The 25,572-nt window shown below is 40.4% G+C and overlaps 5 protein-coding genes across 11 annotated transcripts in view; 1 reads left to right on the top strand and 4 right to left on the bottom strand.

Annotated features, from left to right (window-relative positions):
• Positions 1–4,622, bottom strand: part of LOC309348643 (kinesin-like protein KIF20A) — a 59,790-nt gene extending 55,168 nt beyond the window's left edge. For 3 of the 7 annotated variants that reach the window (XR_014159501.1, XR_014159502.1, XM_081874171.1), the window contains exons 1-5: positions 3,627–3,931; positions 2,872–2,949; positions 1,742–1,861; positions 442–580; positions 176–360 (exon numbers count right to left, since the gene is read on the bottom strand). Coding sequence is in view for 4 of the 7 variants with exons in the window: in XM_081874171.1 (XP_081730297.1) it covers positions 176–360; positions 442–580; positions 1,742–1,861; positions 2,872–2,949; positions 3,627–3,737 (633 nt within the window). In the remaining 3 variants the exon portion in view is untranslated. Of the gene's footprint in view, positions 1–175; positions 361–441; positions 581–1,741; positions 1,862–2,871; positions 2,950–3,626; positions 3,934–4,537 lie in introns of those variants that run through there. The other 4 variants (XM_081874170.1, XR_014159500.1, XM_081874172.1 and 1 more) reach the window with 4 other exon arrangements.
• PLAG1 (PLAG1 zinc finger) overlaps positions 1–25,572 on the bottom strand; it is a 65,117-nt gene that overhangs the window by 1,792 nt on the left and 37,753 nt on the right. The window lies entirely within an intron of this gene.
• On the bottom strand, positions 10,274–14,269 carry RPS20 (ribosomal protein S20). Its single transcript, XM_081874882.1, has 4 exons — positions 14,130–14,269; positions 12,619–12,718; positions 11,353–11,426; positions 10,274–10,498 (listed from the first exon to the last, which is right to left on the bottom strand). Exons 1-4 carry the CDS (start codon positions 14,130–14,132, stop codon positions 10,316–10,318), a joined length of 360 nt encoding a protein of 119 aa, XP_081731008.1. The 5' UTR covers positions 14,133–14,269; the 3' UTR covers positions 10,274–10,315.
• CHCHD7 (coiled-coil-helix-coiled-coil-helix domain containing 7) overlaps positions 14,065–25,572 on the top strand; it is a 57,182-nt gene continuing 45,674 nt past the window's right edge. The window contains exon 1 of the mRNA XM_081874902.1: positions 14,065–14,201. The gene's annotated coding sequence lies outside the window, so the exon portion shown is untranslated. The remainder of the gene's footprint in view (positions 14,202–25,572) is intronic.
• On the bottom strand, positions 22,782–24,213 carry MOS (MOS proto-oncogene, serine/threonine kinase). The gene has a single exon (XM_081875143.1). It carries the CDS (start codon positions 23,855–23,857, stop codon positions 22,832–22,834), a length of 1,026 nt encoding a protein of 341 aa, XP_081731269.1. The 5' UTR covers positions 23,858–24,213; the 3' UTR covers positions 22,782–22,831.

Below are 25,572 nucleotides of genomic sequence, written 5' to 3'. Positions count from 1 at the left end.
TCTAACCCAAAGAACTACAGGAGTGCTATAGTCCAGAACCCCCTTAAACCAGGCCCCTTGAGAGGCTATATGAATTTGTTGTTGGAGTTTCCAAGGAATGTGTAGTTCTACATGGTGTGAATTTTAACACATGGTAAACACCAAAGCAGGATCTGGAAGGGTGCTTGCCACTAACCTCTTTCAGAGAAGCAAGAAGGGCAGCTTTGATGGATTCTTCTTGCTTAACCTGCATATCATTTAGCCTCTTGGTAAGACTGCTGAAGCATGGTTTTATGTTCATCTTTGGATACTGTCTTCCCCTTACATGGTTAAATATGAGATCAAGAGAGCGGGGAAGGATACCACCGTCTTTTGAGCAGCCTGCAGAAACAATGAGCCTCTTTTCAATACATGCCATTGTTAGATCTTTTGTATTTGACCCCATGAAGAATAATTGGATACCTTGAACAGTGAAACTTTTGCCTGCGTTAGTCACACCATAGGTAAACACAAGTCCATTCACTCCGTTGATACAAGTTTTTACTATGTCATTCATTGTGCCTTCAAAAAATTCACTTTGAGAAGTCTCTGGTCCAAACACCTAAGTAGAGAATAGGAAAAAGTTTTACAGGGACAGCGAGGAGCAAACTGTACACATGAGGTGTGAGTGGGATCTCTGACTAACTGAAGTGTTAATAGCAGCATCTATAGGGGCCTACTTCAAGCTGGGACCATGGAGCTTAACGTTTTCTCACCACCAGTCCTTCCCTCTCCTACAAAGTTGCCATTTGCCTCATGAAGTCAAATGATACCTATATGGTTTTCCCCATGAGGCAAATAGCAACTTTGGGGAAAGGGTGATTAGAAGGGGAACGACTTGAAGGGGAAGGGTTAGCCCCCAAACCCAAGTGTAATTATTCTGATCCAAATTAGAACTTTCAGCAGCTACTGATAATGTTCAAAAAACTGCCATAGAATATGTTATTTATAGATTCATGTTGCATCCAGTTTGGCACAGAAAAGCAGTTTAATTGCTTTGCTTATAACAAGTCATATCATGCTACAGCCAATTTGATCCTCAGAGCAATGCACCACTGAATCCTCTTAAAAGTATTATTGATATTTTATTAGAAGCATTTCATTTATTGAAAAGTGGTGAGAAGGGAAAAAAAGAAAAAAGTGAATGAAAATTCAAATTAAAGAAAAATACTTCATTACATTTCCACAAATATACAAATGTGTATAGTCTTAGTATCCTAACACAAATTTCTTTAACAACAACCTCATATATTCTGTATAAAGTTGTTACAAATATCATTATATTTATCCAAAGAAAGTCTTTGTCCATAGACAGTCTGCTCATATGTTGCTAATATTGTCATGTTTGTCAAGCCACTGATTAAGGGGAATCATATTTCTATTCCTCCAGTTCAACAGTACTGGTCTCTTAGCCACCATTAGAGCACATAGAGTCCATTTTCACTGTCCCACTGTCACTTTCCATACAATTGGTATGAAGTTCAAAAGAATAAACACCTTTAAGAACTTTACTATACAGCATAGGAAAACAGCATGCAATTAATGTAATGGTGCACTTTAATGCTGAAGTCCTGTGCATCTGTTTGGGAGTTAGCTATATTTTGCTCTGAGTTCTCACTACTTACAGAAACAGGAGTGTTCTAATGCAGTGTTCTAATGCAGTCTGCTTTATGCACTTTTATTTATGTATTTTCACCAAAATTGGCCGTGGAGGAGAACTCACCTGTGTAAAGGTGAACTGATGTGCTGATTGTCCAATTCCCTTTTCACTGTTCTTCATAGCAGTAGAGTATTTAGGTGCGTGAAGAGTCACTGTTTCTTGATTTTCAATAATCAAACAGTCCTTAAGAGCACACAAGTTATTTTAACCAGTTTCCTAAAACATTCTTTGCCTACTAAATTGCATGCTACAAACCTGTTTTACACTTACTGATGTGGTTTCATTTGTGAGCTTTCGGTGCATGCGATTCTGCCGCTGTGTAAACACTGTACTTTTCAAGTGCATTTAAAGCAGGTGACTTCTCCCAAAGAATCCTGGGACCTGTAGTTCACCACTCACAGAGCTACAATTCTCAGCACCAGGACCAGCAAAAAAACTTGGCACTAAAATGGCGTCCCCCTCCTCGCCAGATTAGAAGGGGCGAGGGAAAATCTACATCAAGAACAAGGTGATCTGTTACCCCATGCAGCCTGAAGCTGCCGCTACACCTTGCCTCCTGAGTGGGCCGGCCCTGCTCAGCACCCTTATAGTTCCCAGGATTATTTAGGGGCAGTCATGTGCTTTAAATGTGTGGTATGCATGCAGCGTCAATGTGCAAGCTGCACCTTGAAGTAGTGTAGTTAAATGCAAAGTTTCAAACATTACTGTAGATCAGGGGTATGGTGTTCCCTAGATGGCATTGGACTATAGCTCCAATCATCACTGACTATGCTGGCTGGGGCTGATGGGAGTGGGACTCCCAACAAAATCTGAAGGTTACCACATTGCCTACCCATGCTCTGGTGCAAGAGAGCCAGTTTTCTAAAAGTCTCATTGGAGCATTTCAGTGGTACAGTTATCTAAGCTTCATCATCTAAAAAGCTAGACTGCTATATATGTCATGCTTATCCAGCTGTTTTAGTGTCCAAATCTTGTGAAGGGTGACTCACAGCAAGTATAACCAAACTAACTATATGCATACTAAGGCAATGTAACCTCATTGTAATGATAGAGTTTGGAGAAGGGTAAGTAAGGACCACCAAACAGCATATTACAGACAAAAAATAGGTAAAAGATTTCTATTTCCCAAACTGTTTTTGAATCCAATTCCCCACAAAAGATTTTAAAAAATGATGCCATATTTCACAACTAACCTGGTTTTCATTGTTTTCAAGTTCTGCCTTAGAAAAGGGCCGCACTCTCAAGTATACTTTCAGTGGCTGATACATCACCTTAAAAAAAAAATAATAAATTAAGGCTAAAATTGTGAAAATATTAAAGATGGTTCTTAAAGTTCTACATCACTACTTTATACTTCAGTATTATCAGTCTTCAATATGCTGTCCTTTGTCTTCATGCTTTGCCTAAGCTTTGACTTCTGCTCAAAAAGATTACTTCTCCACCTTAAAACTTTCCTTCTCTTAAACACTCATATAGTCTCCACCCCTCCCGCCCCTGAGAATACAATTATAGAACTGCATTTTTAACCAAGAGTGGCACAGTGAGGGTATTATATGTCCTGCAAATCCTATTTGAACTCAGTGAAAACGCCAATAAAATGCACATATCCAACACCCGCCTGCTTCCCCTACTTAGTTCACTGCAAAGTTAAAACTGAGTGGAAGTTTTATATTTCAAAAGCTGTAAAGTCTTAATAGCTGTGTCTTCATTTGATAAATTTCTAGTATTTAATACAGTACATTTTAAATACAACTGCCCCCGTTTGCCCTAGTCAGCTTGTCCATGCTGGTATTGATAAGTCAATGTCTATGCCGAAGTCTATTGCAGATTGGTTTTTAGTCTTTGAAATCTATGTCTAAAGGAACAGAGTTTTCATTCTAAGCATTTGCTATGCACAGCCAATAGAAAACCACACAAATGCTTATGAAATTAATAGCAAGCAGCCCACCTCCTCTTCCTGCTCATCTCTGGTATTGGATACTTCTGACGAGTCCATAGACATCAATTCTGCCATACCCTCAGAAGTGGATGTTATTCTTTGTCTTTCCTGACAGTTCATTCTTTTACCGTATAAGATGGGGAAAAGAAATAGCAGGTCTGTACACTATCCAACTTTTAAACAAGACACAAGTGTATATATACGTATCTTATGGACAATAGATCACTTCCTGGTGAAGTCAATGGGTTGTATCTACAGCAACTAAGTTCTACTTCGGCTGCACTGAAATCAGCATGAGAAGTTAGGTGTAACTAAGTGATGTCCCATTGATATAAATGACTAATTCACTCTGGATCCAACCCAATGTTACAATTCTCGATGTTTGCTATGTGAAGGAAATCCACCCACATGGATTTTAACCAAAAAGTAATAGTAGGTGACAAGGAATTTAGTTCTCAGAGCCTTTCCAAACAAGAAAAAACCACAGCCAACACAAGGCACCAAAAGAAGATCACTACAGTGGTACCTCGGGTTAAGAACTTAATTCATTCTGGAGGTCCGTTCTTAACCTGAAACTGTGCTTAACCTGAGGTACCACTTTAGCTAATGGGGCCTCCCGCTGCTGCCACATGATTTCTGTTCTCATCCTGAAGTAAAGTTCTTAACCCGAGGTACTATTTCTGAGTTAGCGGAGTCTGTAACCTGAAGCGTCTGTAACCTGAAGTGTATGTAACCCAAGGTACCATTGGTGTTAGCAATGACTGCTCCTACCCCACTCATTTGTCAAGGTTTAAAAAATGAGTACAGGTATATGGCAGATCTGGAATTCAAGTCCAGGTTCCTGGTTCCACCTTCCGCACTCAACATTTGCTATCGTTCCAAGAAATTAAGGGTTTTCTTGTTGTTTTGTTTTTGCTCACCAGAACATGAAAAGGCTATAAGTAGCCATGTTCACGAAGCACAGCAGCAGCAACCAAGTCTCAATAGGTCCACTATTAAGCCAGGCAGCACTGGAACATAGGGAAGGGCCTTTTAGTGGGTCAGATCATTGGTCCACCTAGCTCAGCATTGTCTACACTGACTGACATCAGCTCTCCAATTGGTCTCAAAACAGATGCTCCGATCCTGAGCTACAGTCTTCCCCCAGTCTCTGATGCTGAGCAAAAATCTCTTAATTTTACAGATCCAGAACAACTAAAGACATATCATTGAAGCCTACAAAATGAGTACATGACGTCAGAAAATGAATCTGGACCCACCATCAATGTCTATTCAGCATGTAGAAGAGTAGTTCAGTGCATGCACAGAGTTAATGGCACCTGCACTAACAAACCTATTCTTTTCTCAAGCAGGAAGATAAAGGCATGGTAAACAGCACTTCTGAGCTGGCAAAAAATTGTATTTCAATTGCCTCCCATAAAAAAAACACAAATTCCCAGAATGTGAGATAAAAAGAATTAGCTCCTGGTTCTGAAAACTTACATAATTACTAACTAAACTTGCATATGCACAACACTTTACACCTATCAATACATTACTTCAAAAAGAAAATGTCTTTGTTCCATTATTGCCTCCTCTTTTCACTCATATACCTAGTTTTACTTGCAGCTTGATCCTGAAAGGAGAGCTTAGGCCTATTGATTCCAATGTTCTTAGGTTTATCTAACATTGAATAGGGTCAAGCTCAATTGCTGCAATCTTCTGCACACTTACTTGGGAGAAAGCTCCAATGAACAAAACAAACTTACTTCTAAAAGAAGAGCATGCATGGAATTAGGCTGTTAGACCCTTCCTATACCTGCATTCAGACTTTTCCTTATTCTTAGTCTTTATACACATACTTGTTTTTCTTTACCAAATAACTTTTTTCTATCATGAACTTTACATTTTCATCATACATACCTGTTTTAATACTCCTACAAACACTGCTAGCTTCTTATGTCTTTGCTAACACAGACAAATTGTGCTTTCTACTACTGCTTCAGTCAGACCTACTATGCCCTCCCCCCCAAGTTTTATAGGCAGGCTGCTGACCAATGAGGAAGAGACAAACAAACTGCTACACAGGCCCCTCAATTAACTCATATTTCCATTTTCCAAATGATTCAAGAGCAACAGGTGGACACACCAGCGATCTGTAGCACACCTGAGAGCAGAGAATTTTGGGGGGTTTGGGTTTTAAATGGAACAAAACTGCATTGGAGGCAGGCAGAGTGACTCACCTCTCCATTGAAAACAATAACAAACATAGGGTTGTAATCCTGTGGATACTCACTTGGTTGGGAGTAAAGCCCCATTGAACTCAGAGGCACTTGCTTCTGAATAAACACAAATAGGAATGGGCTGCACAGCTGCTATATCATTCCCTCTTAACTGGAAGCAACTCCCATTGAGCAAAGCAGTACTTCTGAGAATCCAAATGTGAGCATGGGAGTATCAGGAACACATGGAATGGGACAAGTCCACAACCCTGAGAAGGCCTATGCCTAGGAAGGAGCAAAAACGAGTCTGTGTTGGCTTGAAACCAAACAGCTGCATAAGATAAGCCATTAAGGCAGGGGTGGGGAACCTTTGGTTCTTCAGATGTTACTGGACTACAACTCCCAGCACCCCAGAGACTACAGCCATATTGTGGGGTTGATGGGAATCGGAGTCCAAGAGCATTTGGTGGGTCACATGTTCTACATCCCTGCCATAAGGCTTGCCACACACAGAGAGAAGCTCTCAGATTTGAGCAAACAGGATTTCATAAAGCAGGAAGGTCAGAGAAACACTAGAATAAAATAAAGATGAGCTCTGGCCTGCAGAGCAGGGGGTAGCCTACATGTTGTACTCCAACAGTATCTGGAGAACACCAGCTACTTCTGTCATAGAGGAACCAATGAACAAGCTCTGCTGTCTGCTGCTCCCCTCTGTTCAGATGAACAGTGTTGGGAGGGCAGACCGTATAATTATATAAAAGGAAATGTGGTGTACACATCCAGGATGATGGAGACTGGCTTGAGGGGTGAAGCAGCAGCATATAAAGCAGCTTTGCCACTCCTCCTGCCTTCACCAGATCTAAGGAATCCAGCTCAGCATTTCCACTTATGCCCACTTTACTGACTTTCCAAAGGCATTTCCGAATGCCTCTAGCTGTCTGTGGAAACCTATCCCAGCCTCACATGAAGAGAGAAACACTCTCCCTGATTCACTCAGGACTTGGCATGACACACATGTGAAGCATGAAGACTCCGATGTAGTCTGTGGGAAGCAGCATGCTTGCTCTCAACAACCTTTCTCAGTTTGTTTTGTAACTTGAGAAAATCTTTAATAAAAACTAATAAAAATTAAAAACAACCTTTCTCAAATCTCTGTTGGCAGATGCTGGGGTTCAGGACAGGGGGACCATAGTAAGTCATTGAAGAATAGAACTGTATTTATTATTTTATTTATTTTATTTTTAAAAAAATATATACCACTTGACTGGGGGAATGACCCTCAAAGCAGTTTACATGCTACCCTGCACCCTCTAAGCTAGCCAGTGGTCGCCATCATGTCAGTGATGAATTAAGGTTCAGCTGGATGTGGAACAGAGTAGACACCTTCTTGACCTTTGACTCAGGAAGGAAAATGTCCTGGGCTGTCCATACCAGACTACAGTTCAAGAATGCAGTGGTGAAATTCTGTTTCCTCTCCATCCTCACTGCCAGAGATTAAGCTTGATAATGGTTGTATTCAGTTTTCTGACACCTGTGTTTCAGCCAGGAGTCAGCAATCTTATTAGGCCTATTGGATTTTTGATCTAGTGATGGGGCTGCCACCCACTCTGGTCTAGATGTTAATGGACTCCAGTTCCCATCAGCTGTGTCTGCTAGAATCTTATTACGACTATATTTACAAAATATCTCAGGATCAGGTATAGTCAATGTGCCCTTCAGATGCTATAGGTCTGCCATCAGCTAAGCCCCAACTAGCATTTCCAGTAGTAAGCAATAAGGGTAGTTGCAGTCCAGCATCCAGCAACATCTGGAAGGCCACAGCTTTTTTGCCCATTTAAAGATATGCAGGGCACTCCCATATGCCAAGCAGGTTATATCTACACAGAAACCTCAACAACCTTGAACAGGCATTAGAAGCACACATCCCCATTTACTACTTTTGTCCTGGCCTTCAGTATTGCTTCTCAGGGCTTCAATCTGTACCCCACCCACCCACTCTTTGAATCGAAAGTAATAGTGAAATAGGTCTTTGTACTTCAAATACTCACTGGGAATCAGAATAAAATCATAGAATTGGAAGGGACCCCGAGGATTATCTAGTCCAACGCCTGCAATGCAGGAATATGCAGCTTTCCCTTACGGGGGTTTGGCGTTACCACCATGCTCTTAACCAACTGAGCTATCCAGCTGCCTAGATATAGAACTATGAGTTATAGTTTTTGTCAGTTTGTCTTGCAGAGGGCAGGTGATGCAGATAATCTTGACATTACTATTTCCCTATCAACCATGAACTATAGGGATTTCAAAGTTCATCTTGGTTCAAAGCTGCATCCCTTTGCTGGAAACCAATGACTGTGTATCTACACAGAAAGCATAATCCATGCTGAAAAGCCCTATCTCAATGTTTTAAAACCGAGGAACCAGAAGCCTGCAGAGATGGAACGGAACAGAAAGTAGATGCCTGAGGAATGGCATGGCACAGAGAACTCAATTGTGCAATGCTGCTAACTCCTCTTTAGGATTCAGCTCTCACTTTTAGCTGCAGACTAACTTCTAACAAGCCTTCCTGGAAAAAACAATTCCTCATCCATAATACTTAACCCATCTACATGCATCAATTCTCAGCCTGTCCAGGTGCTGCAGGACCATCCAGCAGTGCGCTTAATGTGTACACACACAGATGCCCAAGTTTTAAAAGAACCACAAAGGATGCTTTTCAGTAGCTTCTACCAGGAAACTATCTTGATAACTTTTTTCAGAAGTGCTTAATGCTACATTTTGTGTGTTTACAATGGTACATAACTGCTTACAAATAAGCAAGAGTAAAATATATATTCCAATGTGGAGAGAAACCCTAAAGGACCACCTTTACATAAATAAGTTACACTTCTAGATAGCAAAATATCCTTTTGAACTTTTATCCACACACTAGGTGCATGTTTTGCATCTTAAGTGCAGGCTAACCAAGGTATGTATCCAGTGTGGATTACTGGAAGTTAAAAATCACCCTAATTGTAACTAGCTGACTTACCTGGATTTGAGTCTTTCATTGCTGCCATTCGAAGTGTTCTTGTATAAAATAAAAGAACTTCTTTAGAACTTCTCTTGTTGGATAAAAAACATAAATGCTACTTCTAAACTGAATGCACACACTTGCATTGGGGTTTCACCTTATACTTACAAATACATGCAAAAATACTGTGCTTTTACAATTGCAGCTGTTCTCCAGCAGAGGGCATTAGCAAATGCTTTCTCCCTCATTATCAATCAAACGTTATGTTACATGTAGCCTTCTAATTTTCAGACTCCTACGCAGCCATGATTTATCATAACAACTCCTTACAAGCAGTGGTCCGGGCCTAAAATTCCATTTACCATTCTTGTATATTTTGAATAAAAATACTTCAGTGACTTTTTACGGCCAATGTGCTATGTCAAACTGTGGACACTGTGTACAGTGGTGCCTCGCAAGACGAAATTAATCCGTTCCGTGAGGCTCTTCGTATAGCGGTTTTTTCGTCTTGCGAAGCAAGCCCATTGACAGCTTAGCGGATTAGCGCTATTAGCGGTTTAGCGGCTTTTAGCGGATCAGCTGATAAGTGGCTTATTAGTGGATCAGCTGATAAGCGGCTTAGGGCTTAGGAAAAGGGGGGAAAACGGGGGGAAAAAACCCGCAGGGACTCGCAAGACATTTTCGTCTTGCGAAGCAAGCCCATAAGGAAATTCGTTTTGCGAAGCGCCTCCAAAACGGAAAACCCTTTCGTCTTGCGGGTTTTCCGTCTTGCGAGGCGTTCGTCTTGCGGGGCACCACTGTATTGAAGGATTTTTAATTTCATGTTAATGTTACTGATTTCCACTTCCTTGTCACATGTAATGAAGTCCGGTAAACAAGCACTAGATTTGGGAAAGATGGAGAGCACAAGAAGAAGGGGACAAAAGAGGACGAGATGGTTGGACAGTGTTCTCAAAGCTACCAGCATGAGTTTGACCAAACTGCGGGAGGCAGTGGAAGACAGGAGTGCCTGGCGTGCTCTGGTCCATGGGGTCACGAAGAGTCGGACACGACTAAACAACAACAGATTTGGCACCTGGAGGCAAGAATGCAACTCCCAAACGAGCCAGATATATCAACAAACTTCTTGTGATACAAGACTTTGGTTCAAGAGATACATAGTTAACGTTGACTATATACATGATCAACAGGAGGAACCTAACACATAATTACATACTAAAAACAAGAACAAACCAATAACCCCCTCCCCTTAACCCCACCTAGTCTACTCACACTGGTATGCTTCATTTGCTGAATGAGTTCTAAAAATCAGTTTAATCAGAGATCTCTTACCTACCTGATAATTACATAATCTGTAGGCTTTTTAATTGTGGACAAGTAGAGGCTTTTGATACTATTCATAATTAAAGCAGGAACACTGCCATAAAGCACACAACAAAAAGTAAAAGTTGATATTAACTTTTATTGAAGCAGATGACAATCATTTAGGCATCAGCAATGGTAACCTCAACTTCTACTCCAGGCTCAATACTGATAGAAGTTATCTGCTTGACAATCTCCGAAGGACTGTGCAAGTCAATGAGACGCTTGTGAATGCGCATCTGGAAACGATCCCAGGTCTTGGAACCTTCACCACATGGTGTTTTCCTTGTGGTGATTCGCAGAGTCTAAAATGCGAGTAAAATGTTTATATTTTATATATTTAGCAAGGTTAATAAAAAAATGAGGTATTTACATAAAATATTCATTCAAAATAGAGATAAACAGACATTAAAACATTAGGTGTAATAAAATTATCAAAATATACATAAAACCAAGTTATAAAAACAAATATACATATTAAAGGCCTGCCTTTGAGAAAAATGGGGTGGGGTTGCAAGCATAAAAAACAATACAACCAAGTACCTTCCCTAATATCAATAGACAAGGCATTTCGGAGATTAGTTGCTGTCACACCAAAATATCCCTTGAACTCAACTTGCATCCCTGGGGAAATCAAGGAGATAACAGAGCAGTTGATCGACATTACCTCAGCAAATAGCCCCATTATGAAGGACTGAAGCGTTTACAAGCATCTTATTGCTATGTTGACTTACCAGTAACTACAGACTCATTTATACCACACTACCGTAGCATCTTTGGTTAAAGATAGGTACCATAGGTGCTTACTAGATAGTTCCCAGTTCAGGAACTATGTTGCAGTCTGTTTGGTGCCTTTTAAACCTTTAAAACATTGGGGGGGGGGGGGGCCAAGGAGTTGTATGTACCTTCTAACGTTTATAAATCTTTCTTTTAAAAAAATCTATTCAATACTATACTACACATTACTATACTAGTTTTATCTCCTTCTCCATCCCTAACCAATGTATTCACTACAAAACAAGTAAAATATGATGCAATGATAGGCCGTATTAAGAGGATCTTCCATCTGTAAAAGCTATGAAGCAAAGGAAGAAGTGATGTCAAGAGAGAATTTAAACTTAAAAATATTCAGGATAATAAGGTGCATGCAGTTACATACCTTGGTGGGCATGCGGACAGGTCCTTTCACTTTTAGGTTCTTTTCCTTAGCACCTCTGATCAGATCTGCACAGACTATAAAAATGAAAAATGGGTTTTTAAAAAGTTGTGTGTTCATCAGTAAAAAAAAAACAACACTATAAAAAAGAATTACAAGTGTTGGCTCAGAATAGCGTATAAATTAATCAAAGTAGTTCAGTGCACTTTTGTCCTCATAGCCAACAAATGTAGATAAAAGTTTCCTCCTGTGAAATTGCCAATGCAACAACTGACTAGAAGTGACGACAATTTAGGATAACAAATTTCATTGCTCTCTTTTCTATATATCTTAAGGGGGAACATTCTCAAATTTCATAAACATGCCCACTGCAAACATTTTAACTTATGCAACATAAAAATTACCTCAATCAACATAAGACTTTATCCCCACCCCTGCACTTAAAATATGGAAGCAAACCGGATGGTACAAACATGCAACTCTACCTCAGTAACAAAGATAGCAAACTTCAACAGACCACAACTAATGAGTCTATAAAAGAATCCTTAATCCCCCAATTTCAACTGAAATCGTCATTTAATAAAGCATGTCGTCACCATTTTTAAACATTAACTACATTAACAGCTCAATACAATGTCATAATACCCAATGAAATCAATGGGCTTAGAAGCACCAAACTGTACAGGATGAAACTGCCAAAACAGAAAATTGGGTGGGAAAGTGCACAGACTTCTGCCAGCCATTTAGAATTTAAATACAAATCTATGTTGTGACCACATTTGGAATACTGAAGACAGATTTGGCCGCTTCATCTTAAAAACAATTTGGGAGAGTAGGAAAAGGTGCAGAAAAGGGCAACCAATATGATCAAGGAGAGGAGAAATTTCCCCAAAGCAAGGTTACAGCAACTATAGCTTCTTAGTTTACAAAAAAAAGGAGAGTATGAGGCGACATGACAGAAGTGTTTAAAATTATGCATGGCATAGAAAAGGTTTTCTTCATGCTCTGATAAAACTAGAATCCACAGGCATTCAATGAAAGTGACAGGACATTCAGGACAGGCAGAAGAAAGTATATCTTCATACAGCACATAGTTAAACTATAGAATTAGCTCCCACAGGAGGTAGTGATGGCCACCCATTTAGATGCCTCTGAATATGCACCCAGGTCCTGCCTGTGGGTTTCCCATGAGAGACCAGGAAGCTGAACCAGATGGGTCACTGGACTAATCTATCAGGGATAGATCCTATCAGCTATTTTGCTACTTACCTTTTTCAAGCGACTTCACATTGCGACTTGTCAAGGTGATTCTGATTCGATGAATTGCTACCTCCTGTTCTACAGGTGCTTTCCCAGTATCTTTAAATGCCTGAAAGAAATGGGTTGTAATGATAAGTTCTGGCATTTGTTTGATGCTAGTTTTGCAACCTCAAAAACTAATTCAAATCAATCTTTAAAATCATAAGTAAGATCTACCACACATATTACTCTTTCCCTTCACCATTACAGTATCAAGCAGAAATGAAGCATTTAGCACTCTGCACATCATAAAACAGCAAACACACACGGGAAAGCAATTTCTGCACCACCTTTACAACAGCAGCAACTTGCTCAAACTCAAGCATTAATTGATATATCTTAGCCTTTTGTGAATAGGAATAAGTATAATTATTTACACTTTCAATGCCAAAGAACAAAACCCCCAGGATACTCAATAAAGAGTAACTTTGTAGGTGCACAAGTATTTGTCATGAAAGGTGTCCCATGACCGACTTCTCACAAAAGCTGCACAAAAAGCTTTTACTGACCACTTGGGCTGTTAAAAGACCCATGCAAGAATACACCATGTGTCCTTTGCATTTTAAATTGGGATCTAGCAAACCTTATCCACTGACTACAAAACTGCAAGTTTGGTGACTGAGATGAAGAGGTATTTATTTTCATAATGCATATCTTGCTCTTAACAAAATGTTCCATGTAGTAAGAAACAATAAAAGTAAAACAGCAGCAAAGACATATATAACAAGAGCCTTAATGGACAATGAAATCGAAAGTGTTCAAAGTTAAGAATCTTTGTAGTTCTTAAAAGCCTACGAAAGCACCTCTCCACCACGCGAGTTAACAGCGAAGAAGAGGCCTTTTCTCTGCAGCACGTGGGCACAGCCGTCCTACTTGGGTATAAACCTGGGTATAACCAAGCAGCCCCAAATCGGTATTTTGCACAGCCCGATCCTATCTATGCATAAGTATTTATTCGTAAATCCGACTTTGTTCCGCTGGGTTTACTTCCCGAGAGCTGCAGCTAAAACGGCATTAAAGCTCGATCTGGTGACGATACCGAGGAACATCAAAATGGGATCTTACGCGTGCCTCTTAGCAGCAGCAGCAGCAGCCCCATCTTTCTTGAGGCGCGGGAATGGAAACGTATCCTCCCCGCCTATTACCACTATTTATTAAAGTTGTATACCGCCCTCTTTCGTAAGATCGCAGGGCGATTCACAACATAAAAACTACAAAACGGATACAGAAAAGCACGTAATAAAAATAATAACCCCGTCCCCGAAAGAGGGCACGCCTCCACCCATGGTGGGCTTTTAATGAGGCATAAAGGAAAGAAGAACCGAGGAGGCACGATCTCGGAGCAGCTCGTGAGAGCGCACGCGCGAGAAGGGGGGGGGCCTTAGGCGCAACCGTTAAATTCGAACGTCTCCCACATCCAGGGCAACCCGTCGGCGCGAGGGCTCTTTCCCGCGCGACCCCTGAGGCCCAGTCTCCCTCACCATGGCCGCCGCCGCGGAGCCTTCCTGACCGACTTATTCCTGGCCTAAGCGCGCGAGGCCCGGGGAACAGCGGTGAGTCAGGAAGCGAACACCTCGCCGAGACACGGACGCAAAGAGGGCGGCTGGCGAGGCGGCGCGGGCTTTATAGGCTCGCCGAGCCACACACGCCCCGCCCCTTTCTCCCCCCACTGCGCCCCGGAACCGATTCGGGTGGGTGGGTGGATGGGGAGGAGAAGCGGCGACGGCGAGGGCTGGGCCTGCGAAGCGGGGCAGGGGCGGAAGTTGTTCCTGGAGGCGGCGGATCGAGGGAGGGAGGGTGGGTAGCCGCCATGGCTGTGCGATGTGCTTTAGGCTTATGCCGGTAGCAGAGTCCTTTTCCTTTTTCCCCGAGGAAAAGCGTAGGATCTCCCTGAAATCTCCCTTCTGTCATTTCCCTCTTTATTCCGGCAGGGGGGAAAGGAAACTCTAAAACCTTCCTTCTGAAATGGGGAATTTCCGATTGATCCAGAATAAGACACTCCCGCCCCCTCCATCGAAGGGTGTACTCAAAAGGCGTCTTCTGCTGCGGCTTTTGCTGCTCTGGGGCGGTTTATCCAGGATGCCAAGCCTCGTCTGTCAAGTTAGAATTTGGCCCCGGAACCTCCCTCGCCCCTTTTTAAACTATTTATCTATATCTCTAGCTCCAGGCTGCCTTCCATTTCAGCAGTGATTGACTCCGATCAGCCCCTCGCCCATAGAATCAATATAATTGTACAGATGGAAGGTACCTGTGTTAACCACGTTGCTGGAGTTAGGGGGAAGGAAGCCCCACTGAAGCCGATGAGGCTTAACGCCCAAACAAGCACGCGTGGGCTTACTCCATTGAGCGCTGGTTTTACTCCCACAAATGCTCAAGAGACTAAAGCTTTGCTTCAAAGATACTCTGGATCAACCAATCTGTTTTAGAGTGATGGAACCCACAGCATTCTTAGACTTGCAGTCTTAAGTCTTCCACTTACTGAGATGTAATCTGCATTGAACTCAAGAGGGTACTTATTTCTGAGCAACTCTGCACATTTGGGTGCAAAGGATGGGGAGGCAATCTGCAGTGGCAAAATGGTGTTGGGGGTGGGGAGAAATAGGATCACTCCCCACTTGCTGCAAACTGTGACTTCTAGTTCCAGACAAAGACAAACATGGGATAGATAGTGATGTATTCAACGTTTTGTCCTGTTTAGTCCTTAGGGAGACCTATTATGAAGTACTGTACTGGAAAGAATGAATCACTTTTCAGTCTTATAATTGACTGGTGCAGCAGTATATGAGTATTTACATTTTAAATAGGATGGTTCAAAGGCAGGACACAGCCAAGAACACCAGTGTTCTGAACATATGCAACTAGGGCAGAATAATTTATCTTTGCAGTATTCCTTGTGTTAAAGATCTGCCAACTTTTAACTTTATTCTTCCTCACAATCAGACACATTTTGGAATTAGGTTATACTTTCTTTGGAACAACTTCACCCTTACACGTATTAACCCCTTAGTCCTCACCCAAGTTCATTTATGGTGAGCCTGTTTTTAAGCAACAGGCTGAATGGAACATTTTACATAATAATGAACCGAATGCCTTTAATAAGGTACTATAAAATCCTAGTGTGAACACATGTTCTAACAACAAATAAAGCAAGAAAAATAAAAAGTAGTAGGTGACTATACCTACTGTCTAATCATGTTGTTCTCCAATAGAACCATTCAGATGACCATTTTACCACAATTTTGTACCTGTTGGACAGCAAAAACCCTCTCTTCTGCTTTGTACAATGATATATCCAACCAACGGTGCAATCCTAACTCTTTTTACTCCGAGGAATGAGATTGTTGGGGTGTGGGGAGGTGACAACTCACCCTGGAACAATTTGGTTATTATTTTGAACAAAAGTCAGAATGCCTTCAGGAATACAAATGCAAAATAGGCATATCTTACATCTCAGCAAGATAGGATTTAATTCCTTGCTTCCATTAGCAAGGCTTCAGTAATCATGTTACTACTCTTACCCATCTAGTAGGATAAAACAGCAATGGAACCATTTTTATCAGGTATTTGTTTTTATCTCTTATATAAAGGGTTCTGAATTATTTTAAAAGACAGGTACCTAACTGCGTCCCCCAACTCCGTACTTTTGTTGGAAGCTGGTGAATGCCCAATTTCAGCTAGAGCATGGTGGGCTGCCCTAAGACATTGGCTCAGGATTTCAGTGTTTAATCTAGGGAAGGGTCTGTACCAACATTTGACCAATGAGGAATTTGTCAGCAAATGGCAGAAAACCATGGCTAAAAAAGCCACCTCTATTGGTCTGTCTCCCCCCCAACTGTATTACCTGGGCTATGAAGGCGCCCAAAAGGCTTTAAAGCAAAGATTATGGGACAATGCACACAGTGACTTGCGATCTCGATCACATGCAGTCTGTAGTCCACTGGCAGCAGGAGTTCAATATGGGTATGTCTTTGAGTTAACATCTTACATCAAAAATCTGACAGTACCTAACTATCGAAGGCTTTTTACCAAGGCCAGACTGAATGTCTTCCCCTCTGCAGTGCTGGATGGTAGGTTGAGAGGAGTTCCCTACCAGGACAGACTTTGCTCGTGTGCTCAAGACATCGATTCCATAAATCATATTTTGTTACATTGTGCGAAGTTTGAGCAGGCCAGGGCTGAATTGATTCTACCCTTGCTGGTGCCTTTCCCGGGAAAGTCAGAGGCTCACTATGTCAGGTTCCTACTGGAAGACCGGACAAAAGCTAGAACTTTGGCAGTGGCAAAGTTTCTATCGGTGGTTGCAAGAACAAATGAGCCCTATATTCCAAACAAAGTGCTTGATTAACCTGAATGTAGGCTGTATGAACTCTGTATTGATTTGTAATGTTTTGTTGGTCTCTGGACCGTAATAAAGATTGTTGTTGTTATTTTAAAAGACGAAGGTTGTAGATAAATTGAAATGGATAAGCCTGTTTCATTTCCACACTCACAGTTTTGTTAAGAAGGTTGGGTAAGTGGCTGAAGCTAATATGAATACAAAACAGAGTTGCTGGATGACAAAGGAGATTAAATATCATTGGTGGTAGTTTTGCAATAAGACATGGAGGATAGGGAGGAAGAAAAGATGCCATCCATATTGAGCTTGAGAAAACAATTCCTTTTTAGTAGGATCTTAGTATAATAATTATAATGAATTATTTATGCACAGCAGTGTCAACAGTTGTCATTGGCAATATACATTAGCTAGCAAAGCTAGGAAAACAATGCTGGCAGTGGGAGATAAATCCTTGACCTAAATTTAAAATCTAAATAAATAGAATCAAAATTGCTGGAGTTAAATTCTAGTTCAGTGATGTAACACTTAGAAGCAGATTTGAGATGGGAGTCCCATACAACTTTGTAATGTGGCAAAAAAAGTGAAATAAAAGTCTGTTGGTGGAATATTTCCCCAAACATGATTTAGGTCTTAAATAAGAAAAAGGCATTCTGTCTCACTACAGGTGTAAAAAGCAACTCAGCAAAGCTAACATGATAACATTGATTCCTGCTGTTGTAAATAATCATTGCATTTCTATTGTATGGTACTATTGTATGGAAATGTTATGTATCTCTTACATTCTACAACTTTTTGCCCCCCCCCCACATTTCCAACACTGTAACCATACATCTGTTTACTGAGAATAACACTTGATGCGTGAAACCTTTTGTCACAGTAATTTTCTTGGCGTTTAGAGTTCTGCAGCACTCATTTTTTATCCTTTCTTTCTCAACAGAAGGGGATTATCATATATACCTATTCGCTTCTTCTCCATTATAGATAAGAATTTTCTATCTTTTCCTATCTAGAGAGATGCTAAGGAGTTCACGTTATGGCAAGAAGGAATAACTTTTTATTGACATTGATTCTGTTAGGAACCAGGTATAGCCCTCCTCTACCATCTCTTATAAAGTATACTAACTGAACATGTGAACTTCAATTCAGATCAAAGTTTGGTTACATTCTTAAAACAAAACAAAACTGAAACATAAAACTAAATCTGTAAGATAAGATACATTCAACTGTTACATCAGCCCATCTCCAACTGTAATAGGACACTGCACACCAACACAGATGTTTAGGACTAAATCCAGGGGTCTAAGATGCAATAGAAGGAGAGTTGACAAAAGGCAAATATACAACAGATTTTGATATATACATTTATATTAATGTGAGCATCTAATGTGAAGGTTAGTTATTATTGTTAAAAAAATATGATAGATAGCAACCCATTTATGTTGACACACAAGCTACTTCTTTGTAAATAATACATTAAAGTATGTTATGTGTGGACTACCCAGCCTATTTCTGTTCCATGCATTTGAATACATTCTTAAAAATCCATGGGGTTCTACTAAAATAAAAGTAATGTATTTATAAAGTGGTCTGAGGACTGCTTATGGAAGCAGCTATCTTTTTCTCTGGACAATTCCCCATGAAGGGACCACATGCTTTGTTCCCTAGCTGCATTAAACTTTTTTTTTTTTTTTTACTTGCATGACTACGGTGGAGTTATTAGCTGCTCTAAGCCAGCTAGTTTTTACCAGCTTCAGCTAGAACAAGGATACCTAAAATATAATATCACCCCTTATATGCCTAACCAACAATTAGAATATGCCGCATAAGACATTTTGCAGATACCATATTGCCAGGAAGTCCGTCTGCATGATACTACAATGGGCCCTCTAGTGTGCCAGTACCTGCCCGTTAGACAGGTGCCATATCTCGTCTTTTCAGCAAAAAATCATTTCCTCTTTCAACAAGCCTTCTAAATGGTTATGTATTGTGAAATTGCTTTGAAATACTTAACAGAAAGCAGTTAATAAATGAACTAATAATTAGTATTGTATTGATGCACATATTGGTTCACAAATTGTGGAGACTAATCCACATACCTATGTCCTGATTTGCACATTGTTGCAGGGGACATGGTAAAATAATTTGGCTCATCCCAAAATGTGGAGAGAATAAAAATTTTCTCACGCATCCCTATTGCAGTCTTAGTTCTTAAAAGTGGGTTAGTGTGGACAGGTAGCTCAATCTCCTAATTAGCGCTCATTTAAAGTCTCAAGGCAGCAATCTGCATATGAGAGGGAAATTTCATCTAATAACAGCTATGAATCCTTGTGTTTTGATACCTTCTGGAATTTTTGTTTTATTATAGTTGATAGACACTATTCTGGAAAAGCTGTTTCTGGGGTCTAGTAGCTAGATACCATGTTTTACAATTTTGGAAACTAGTTTCACAGTGGCAACACAACTGCATAGAGAAATTCTCAGGCCCATGTTTTTGTGCACATACATAGGTTGTAATGAGTGAACCTGAAGGAAACATGTTAATGTGGGAGATAGAACTTCTTACTTCTGCAACTGTAGCCATATCCAAGTAAAAGAGTATTTCTGGACCACATTTCTGCACAAATACAAGCAGGTTTGATCCCAATAATGTTCACTTTCACAGTGGTGAACACAGTGGTGAGCATTTAGTTATACTATATTAAAAACACCACCTCTGTATATTTGTAGTGTATGACGCATATCCAGTTGTCAAGTTATAGATGCCTCAGACTTTGCCATATATATATAAAGTTTTAGATGTCGCAACAGAGTGTCGTTCTGTCAGCCAAACAAGAAAGCTAGAGAGTTCTAGGCACGAAGTCAGGAAGCATCAGCAGCTGTTCTGTGTTTTTAAAAATACTCTGCTTATTTTGGATTATTGTTTAAATAGATACAATTGAGAGTGCTATTTTAAACTTCCTTATATCTTAATCAAAACAGACTAACTTGGCAAAACTTGATTCTGCTGGAAACAATATTTTCTTATTGGGAGAACGGGAATTGCATTTGCTCCCAGCTGTGTTCCTAAAACTACCTATCCTATAAGCTTATGTAACTTAAGCCACAGTCTATTCATATCAACAAATACCGCCATAGTCATAATACAGAAATCAATATGATTTACCCCCCACAAACAGCAGCATATTGTAGCACAGGGTAAGTCTCTTGGAAGTTTGAATGACTGTTTGAAGCAGTTTGAAATACTTGAGGGGAGGAGAAGAGGACGTCCCCACCATCATCATAAGCCAAAGTCCATAGTAAATATGTGACCTAAAAGAGCTCTCTGAACTGTGACCAGAGTATTGGGATGGTAGGGAAACTGTTTTCAGAAGTAGCTTTGATTATTATTATTTTATAATAAACTTCAACTTGCACTTCTTAACATAAAAGAAAATTGAAGTTTTGTGTGTGTGTGTTAGTTATAAAGAAAATGTGGATATGAGAGCAAGGCTTAAATGTTAAACACAAACATTTAAGAACAAGGTAGCAGAAGACTTGCAACAACCAAAATGGGAACATTGACATTTGCATGGAAGTAAAATTAAACAAATCATTATCCATAATTCAAAGGTCATCTGAGAGGGTGTTGCAATAAAATAGCAAGGATTTCACCATATCTTTAGATTTAGTTAGAAAACTATCGCAGTCCTCCAGTCTCCTGCTTCATTATCAATGGGGCATCTGAAAGCAGCCCTGTTTAGGGAAGCTTTTAATGTTTGATGCATTACTGGAATTTAATATTTTGTTGGAAGCCGCCCAGAGTGGCGGGGAAGCCTAGCCAGATGGACGGGGTATAAATAAATTGTTGTTGTTGTTGTTGTTGTTGTTGTTGTTGTTAATTAATATACCACGCTTTACCCAAAGATCAGATGATGATTTGCAGCATAACTCACACACCACTTATTAAAAGTACATTGTTATGAATATATATCCAAATCTTTTTGCAGTACCATTGTTAGAAGTTAACTATTTTGTGTTGTTCTTGGTTTCCCCAAGACCGCAAGTAAGGTTTTATCATTTTCAGAATGCTTGTTTTTTTTTAAATAATATTTTTATTAAGTTTTTGAAATACAGAAAAAAGAAATAAAGACAGATATAGAAAATAAAGTAGAGAAATTACAAATTTCCATGATCCTTTTTTCCAGCACATCTAATGGACTTCCCCACATCTTCCTAACTCTGCGTTCTCTGTGATACAAAACATCAGCAATTTGTTAACTTATTTCAAAACTTATTGTATCTTTCATTTTATCATGTTACCTAGTTTCCAAAGTGTTGTAACCCACATCTTATAGGTTTTAGCTTAAACATAATAAAGTTATTTCATTATTCCACCTCTGACTTCTTGTACCTTAATTTCCATTTCATTAATTTACAATTGCTGAAGCTAGAATTTCTAAAAAGTGCATTTTTTAACATTCATACAACTTGTAATGTTTTTTCAAATAGTCTTTAAATTTTTCCCAGTCCTCCTCGATTGTTTCTTCTCCCAAGTCTCGGATTCTGCCAGTCATTTCGGCCAGTTCCATGTAGTCCATCAACTGCGTCTGCCATTCCTCCAGCGTGGGTAAATCTTGTGTCTTCCAATGCTTAGCAATCAGGACCCTTGCTGCTGTGGTAGCATACATAAAAAAAATTCTATCTTTCTTAAGTACTCTCTGGTCCACAATGCCCAGAAGAAAGGCCTCCGGTTTCTTAGGTAAGCATTTTCAGAATGCTTGTAATTCACGTAGGGGCACAAAGCATGGAAACAATTTAAGATCATTCTTTTTCCTTTCCATACAACACTAATCTGGGAGAATAATGCTTGAGTATTCATTCTAGGGTGGCTAGATTCAGGACAAGCTACACCTGCTGAAATTCCGACTTCTACATTACTATTAAAGGTGCAGGGTCCTGTTCTCTATTGTGTCTGGACACACTTTAAAAGCAATCACTAGATAGTTAAACTTAACATACTCTTACATTTATGACCTTTAAATGACTGCTTGTGAACTGCAGTTGTATTTGCCCATCAAGGATCAGTCTCTGTTTTGTCAACCCTTTTGTTATCTAGGTATAGTTAAGAAAGTATCTTCATAAACTGTACCACCTGGTAATGAACAGCTGGATGGTTTATCTGAACTGGAGACAAAATAGCGAGCCAATCTATTATTCATCATTCTGATCAGTTCCCCCAAAAATGCATGGATATGTTACACATACTGATACCTTGTTTGTGAGCCTATTTTGACCATTGAAATCATGTCACTGTGGCTTAGCAAAAAAATTTAAAACAAGGAAAGAAATTATAGAACTTATTTGTAGCTCAATCCACACAGATATATCACCATTTTCAAAGAGAATAAAATAACAATCACACTGTTACCCCCCCCTTTGTTCAATACTAGTTTGATATATGACACTGGGAGTATGACAATTGTTACATTTTTCTTGGTATGCATTCCTATTAGGAAGCTCCATTATCTTCAATGGACCCAATTCCCACCAAAGTGTGCCTAGGATAGCAACCTAGTCTCAGATCTTGAGCATATTTAACCTATGCAGATGCTTAGGACAAAATAATAAACTGAATACAGTTAATAGCAGTCTCTGAGAACCATCAAATACAGCTAATAGCATTCTCTGAACACCATCAAACCTACTACTAATTTCCTGTAATGAACTTTATTTATAGAAAATTGACCACCAGCAACATATATATTTTTAAACTTCTTTTGCATGCAGAGAAGAATCAGAGCAATAAGATACACAAACTTAGCAAGAGATGATCAACAATAAAAATGAAGGGGGACAAGACAAGGTCTTTTATACTATTAGAGACAGGGACTGAAGATTGTGAAGGAGAAGTTCTGCACTAGGACGCTCTGCTACATCAGCTCTCCAACAGCTTCCAATTATATTTTCAAGCCTTTGGCCAATGGTTGATTCTCTAAACACAGCTGCAGTCAGAGAAGGGCGCAGGTTATAAGCTACAACAGAGTAGAGTACATACTGGCGCTCACCCGAATAAGGCTCTTGCTGTGTAACCATTTGCCAGAGGGTGATGGCAAAAGAGTAGATGTCTGCCTTGGGGTTGACTCGCTCACCTTTAAGGAGTTCAGGAGCACGGTGGGTGTATGTTCCCCCTTGTTGACAAAGTTGTGGGTCGGATGCAGCATTCTGTAGCTTTTGGGAACATCCAAAGTCTCCAATCTTGCAAACATTGTGTTCAGTGATGAATATGTTGGCAGGTTTCAAATCCAGATGCACAATCAAATGTGAATGGAGAAACACTAAGCCTGCCATAATGTCACAGGAGTAGCCCAGACACTGAGCTATACTCAGCTGATCATCTTTCTTTTTAGCTGTTATACAGCCAGTCCCATAGATAACATGGTCCAGAGTCCGATTTCCTACATACTCCATTATTATGGTGCCCAAACTATCCTCATTGCCAGGGGCACATGTGCTAGCAGCCACTATACGCACCACATTTTTGTGATCAAGGCGTGCTGCATTTAGTTCTGCCCAGAAGCTCTGCCGTGATGCCAAACGGTTCTTACTGCATTTTTTTACCTGCTTTACAGCCACTGTAGCTCCATGGTACGTAGCCTTGTAGACAGAACCAAAGCCACCAGAACCTAGAGGGTGCAGCAGGCACAACTGATCCCAGTCTATAGAACACCAAGCTACACGAGAGGGTAGCCGACGAGCCCTAAGCAATGGACCTTCCCCCAACAAGAGTTTTTCACGTTTGGCAGGAAACACCAAGGGACTACTACAGGGTCGTGTTTCCACAGATGGAGAAAATTCCAGATGGAGAAGACGACTATGTGGAAGAGGGGATGGCATAATTATTTCAAAAGAAGGTTAGGCAACACAGTTTCTTCAAAGACAAAGGATTAAATAGGTTTTCTTGACTTTGTTCTCCTTTTGCCTCCAAGTTCATGTTTCCTTCTCATAAATAGCTGCATTTAATCTCACATGACAAACTCCAATCAGCTTCAGATGATTCCAATTTTAATAATTACTCTAGTAACTTTAGCCTGTAAAGGGAATTGATATTGCAGTCCTAATCCTAAACATACTTACAGCACAATGCTAAACATCCTAAACACGTTTACTTAGCAGTAAGTCTCACTGAGTTCAGTACAAATTATTCCTACTAAGTGATTTTAGTGACAAGACTTCCATTCATGGAAATCATGAAAGGCTTATTCCTTAGCACACTTGCTAGAAATATTTAATTTGGATCTTATGTTAGGTTCTTATGTTGTTCTGGTCCTGTGTATTGCATTTGAAGGCTGTAGCTAAATAGAGCGACTTCTAGTGGAGTTTAACAACTGAATGATAGGTAGAAATTCAATAGGCAGTGTACTCTTGATGCTAGGAAGAGTCATAACTTAAATTTCTGCCCGTTGTTCAGCACATTAAAGACAGAAGGGCTTTCTCAGAGAAAAGTTGCAACCTTGCGAAGCTATATGGCTCTGAGCATAAAAACCTAAGAGCCTGCTGAATCAGCTAATGGCCCATCTAATCTAGCATCCTGTTCTCGCAGAGGCCAGCCAGATGCCTGCAAGTCAAAATGAGTGCAACAGCACTCTGCTTACCTGTGGTTTCCAGCAACTGGTATCCAGTAGCAAACAAGGTTGATTCAGTCCCAAAATTGTGCCTGAAACCAGATTGAGGTGGATCTAAATAATATGTACCCCCCAGGAACTTCTGCAACTGCTCAGCCATTACTTTCTTCACCACCTTGTCCCCAAAAGGGGTACAGTGGTCCCTCTGGTTACGTACTTAATTCGTTCCGGAGGTCCGTTCTTAACCTGAAACTGTTCTTAACCTGAAGCACCACTTTAGCTAATGGGGCCTCCCGCTGCTGCCGCGCCGCCGTAGCACGATTTCTGTTCTCAACCTGAAGCAAAGTTCTTAACCCGAGGTACTATTTCTGGGTTAGCAGAGTCTGTAACCTGAAGCGTATGTAACCTGAAGCATCTGTAACCTGAGGTACAACTGTAATTGCAACTGGGTGGTTCTATAATTATAAATTATAGAAACTGGAATGGGCTACTTCAGGAGTGAACACAGTGCCACTTGTTTAAGAGAAGCAGGCATCATTCCATCACATAAAGATGCACTCACCACAGCCTGGTTGTGCACATGGTTCATGAGAGCAAGAAGCACATCTTTGTAAGAGTCTTGTCCAAATCATTGGGCCATGCAAATTGAATCTGATCCCGCAGAGCATGGGAAGGCATTATATATGACACCTCAGGTGGAACTGCAATGACGGTGACACCCAAGGCACTATGGAGCTGAGTTACTTTATCCTCAAAGTGCTGTGAAAACTGATCACAGCATGCTGCTGAGGGCTCCAGAGGTCCGTCTACCACTTCTGGTAATGAGCAGCCTTTGGACTATCCAAAACAACTCTGCCAGACAGCTCTTTGAGGATGCAACAGAGGCGGCAAAGTAATTCTTTTTTGTCACCTTCACTGCTGCTTGACAGGTAGCCTTCTGTGACTTAATAAGCATTCAGTCAGCTTAGGGTCTTCAGCATGAAGATG

This window comes from Podarcis erhardii (genome assembly GCF_964252035.2).
Source record: "Podarcis erhardii genome assembly, chromosome: 8".
In the NCBI taxonomy this organism is placed as follows: domain Eukaryota; kingdom Metazoa; phylum Chordata; class Lepidosauria; order Squamata; family Lacertidae; genus Podarcis; species Podarcis erhardii.
Note: the sequence above shows the minus strand (reverse complement) of the source record. Positions and strands in the feature narration are given on the sequence as shown.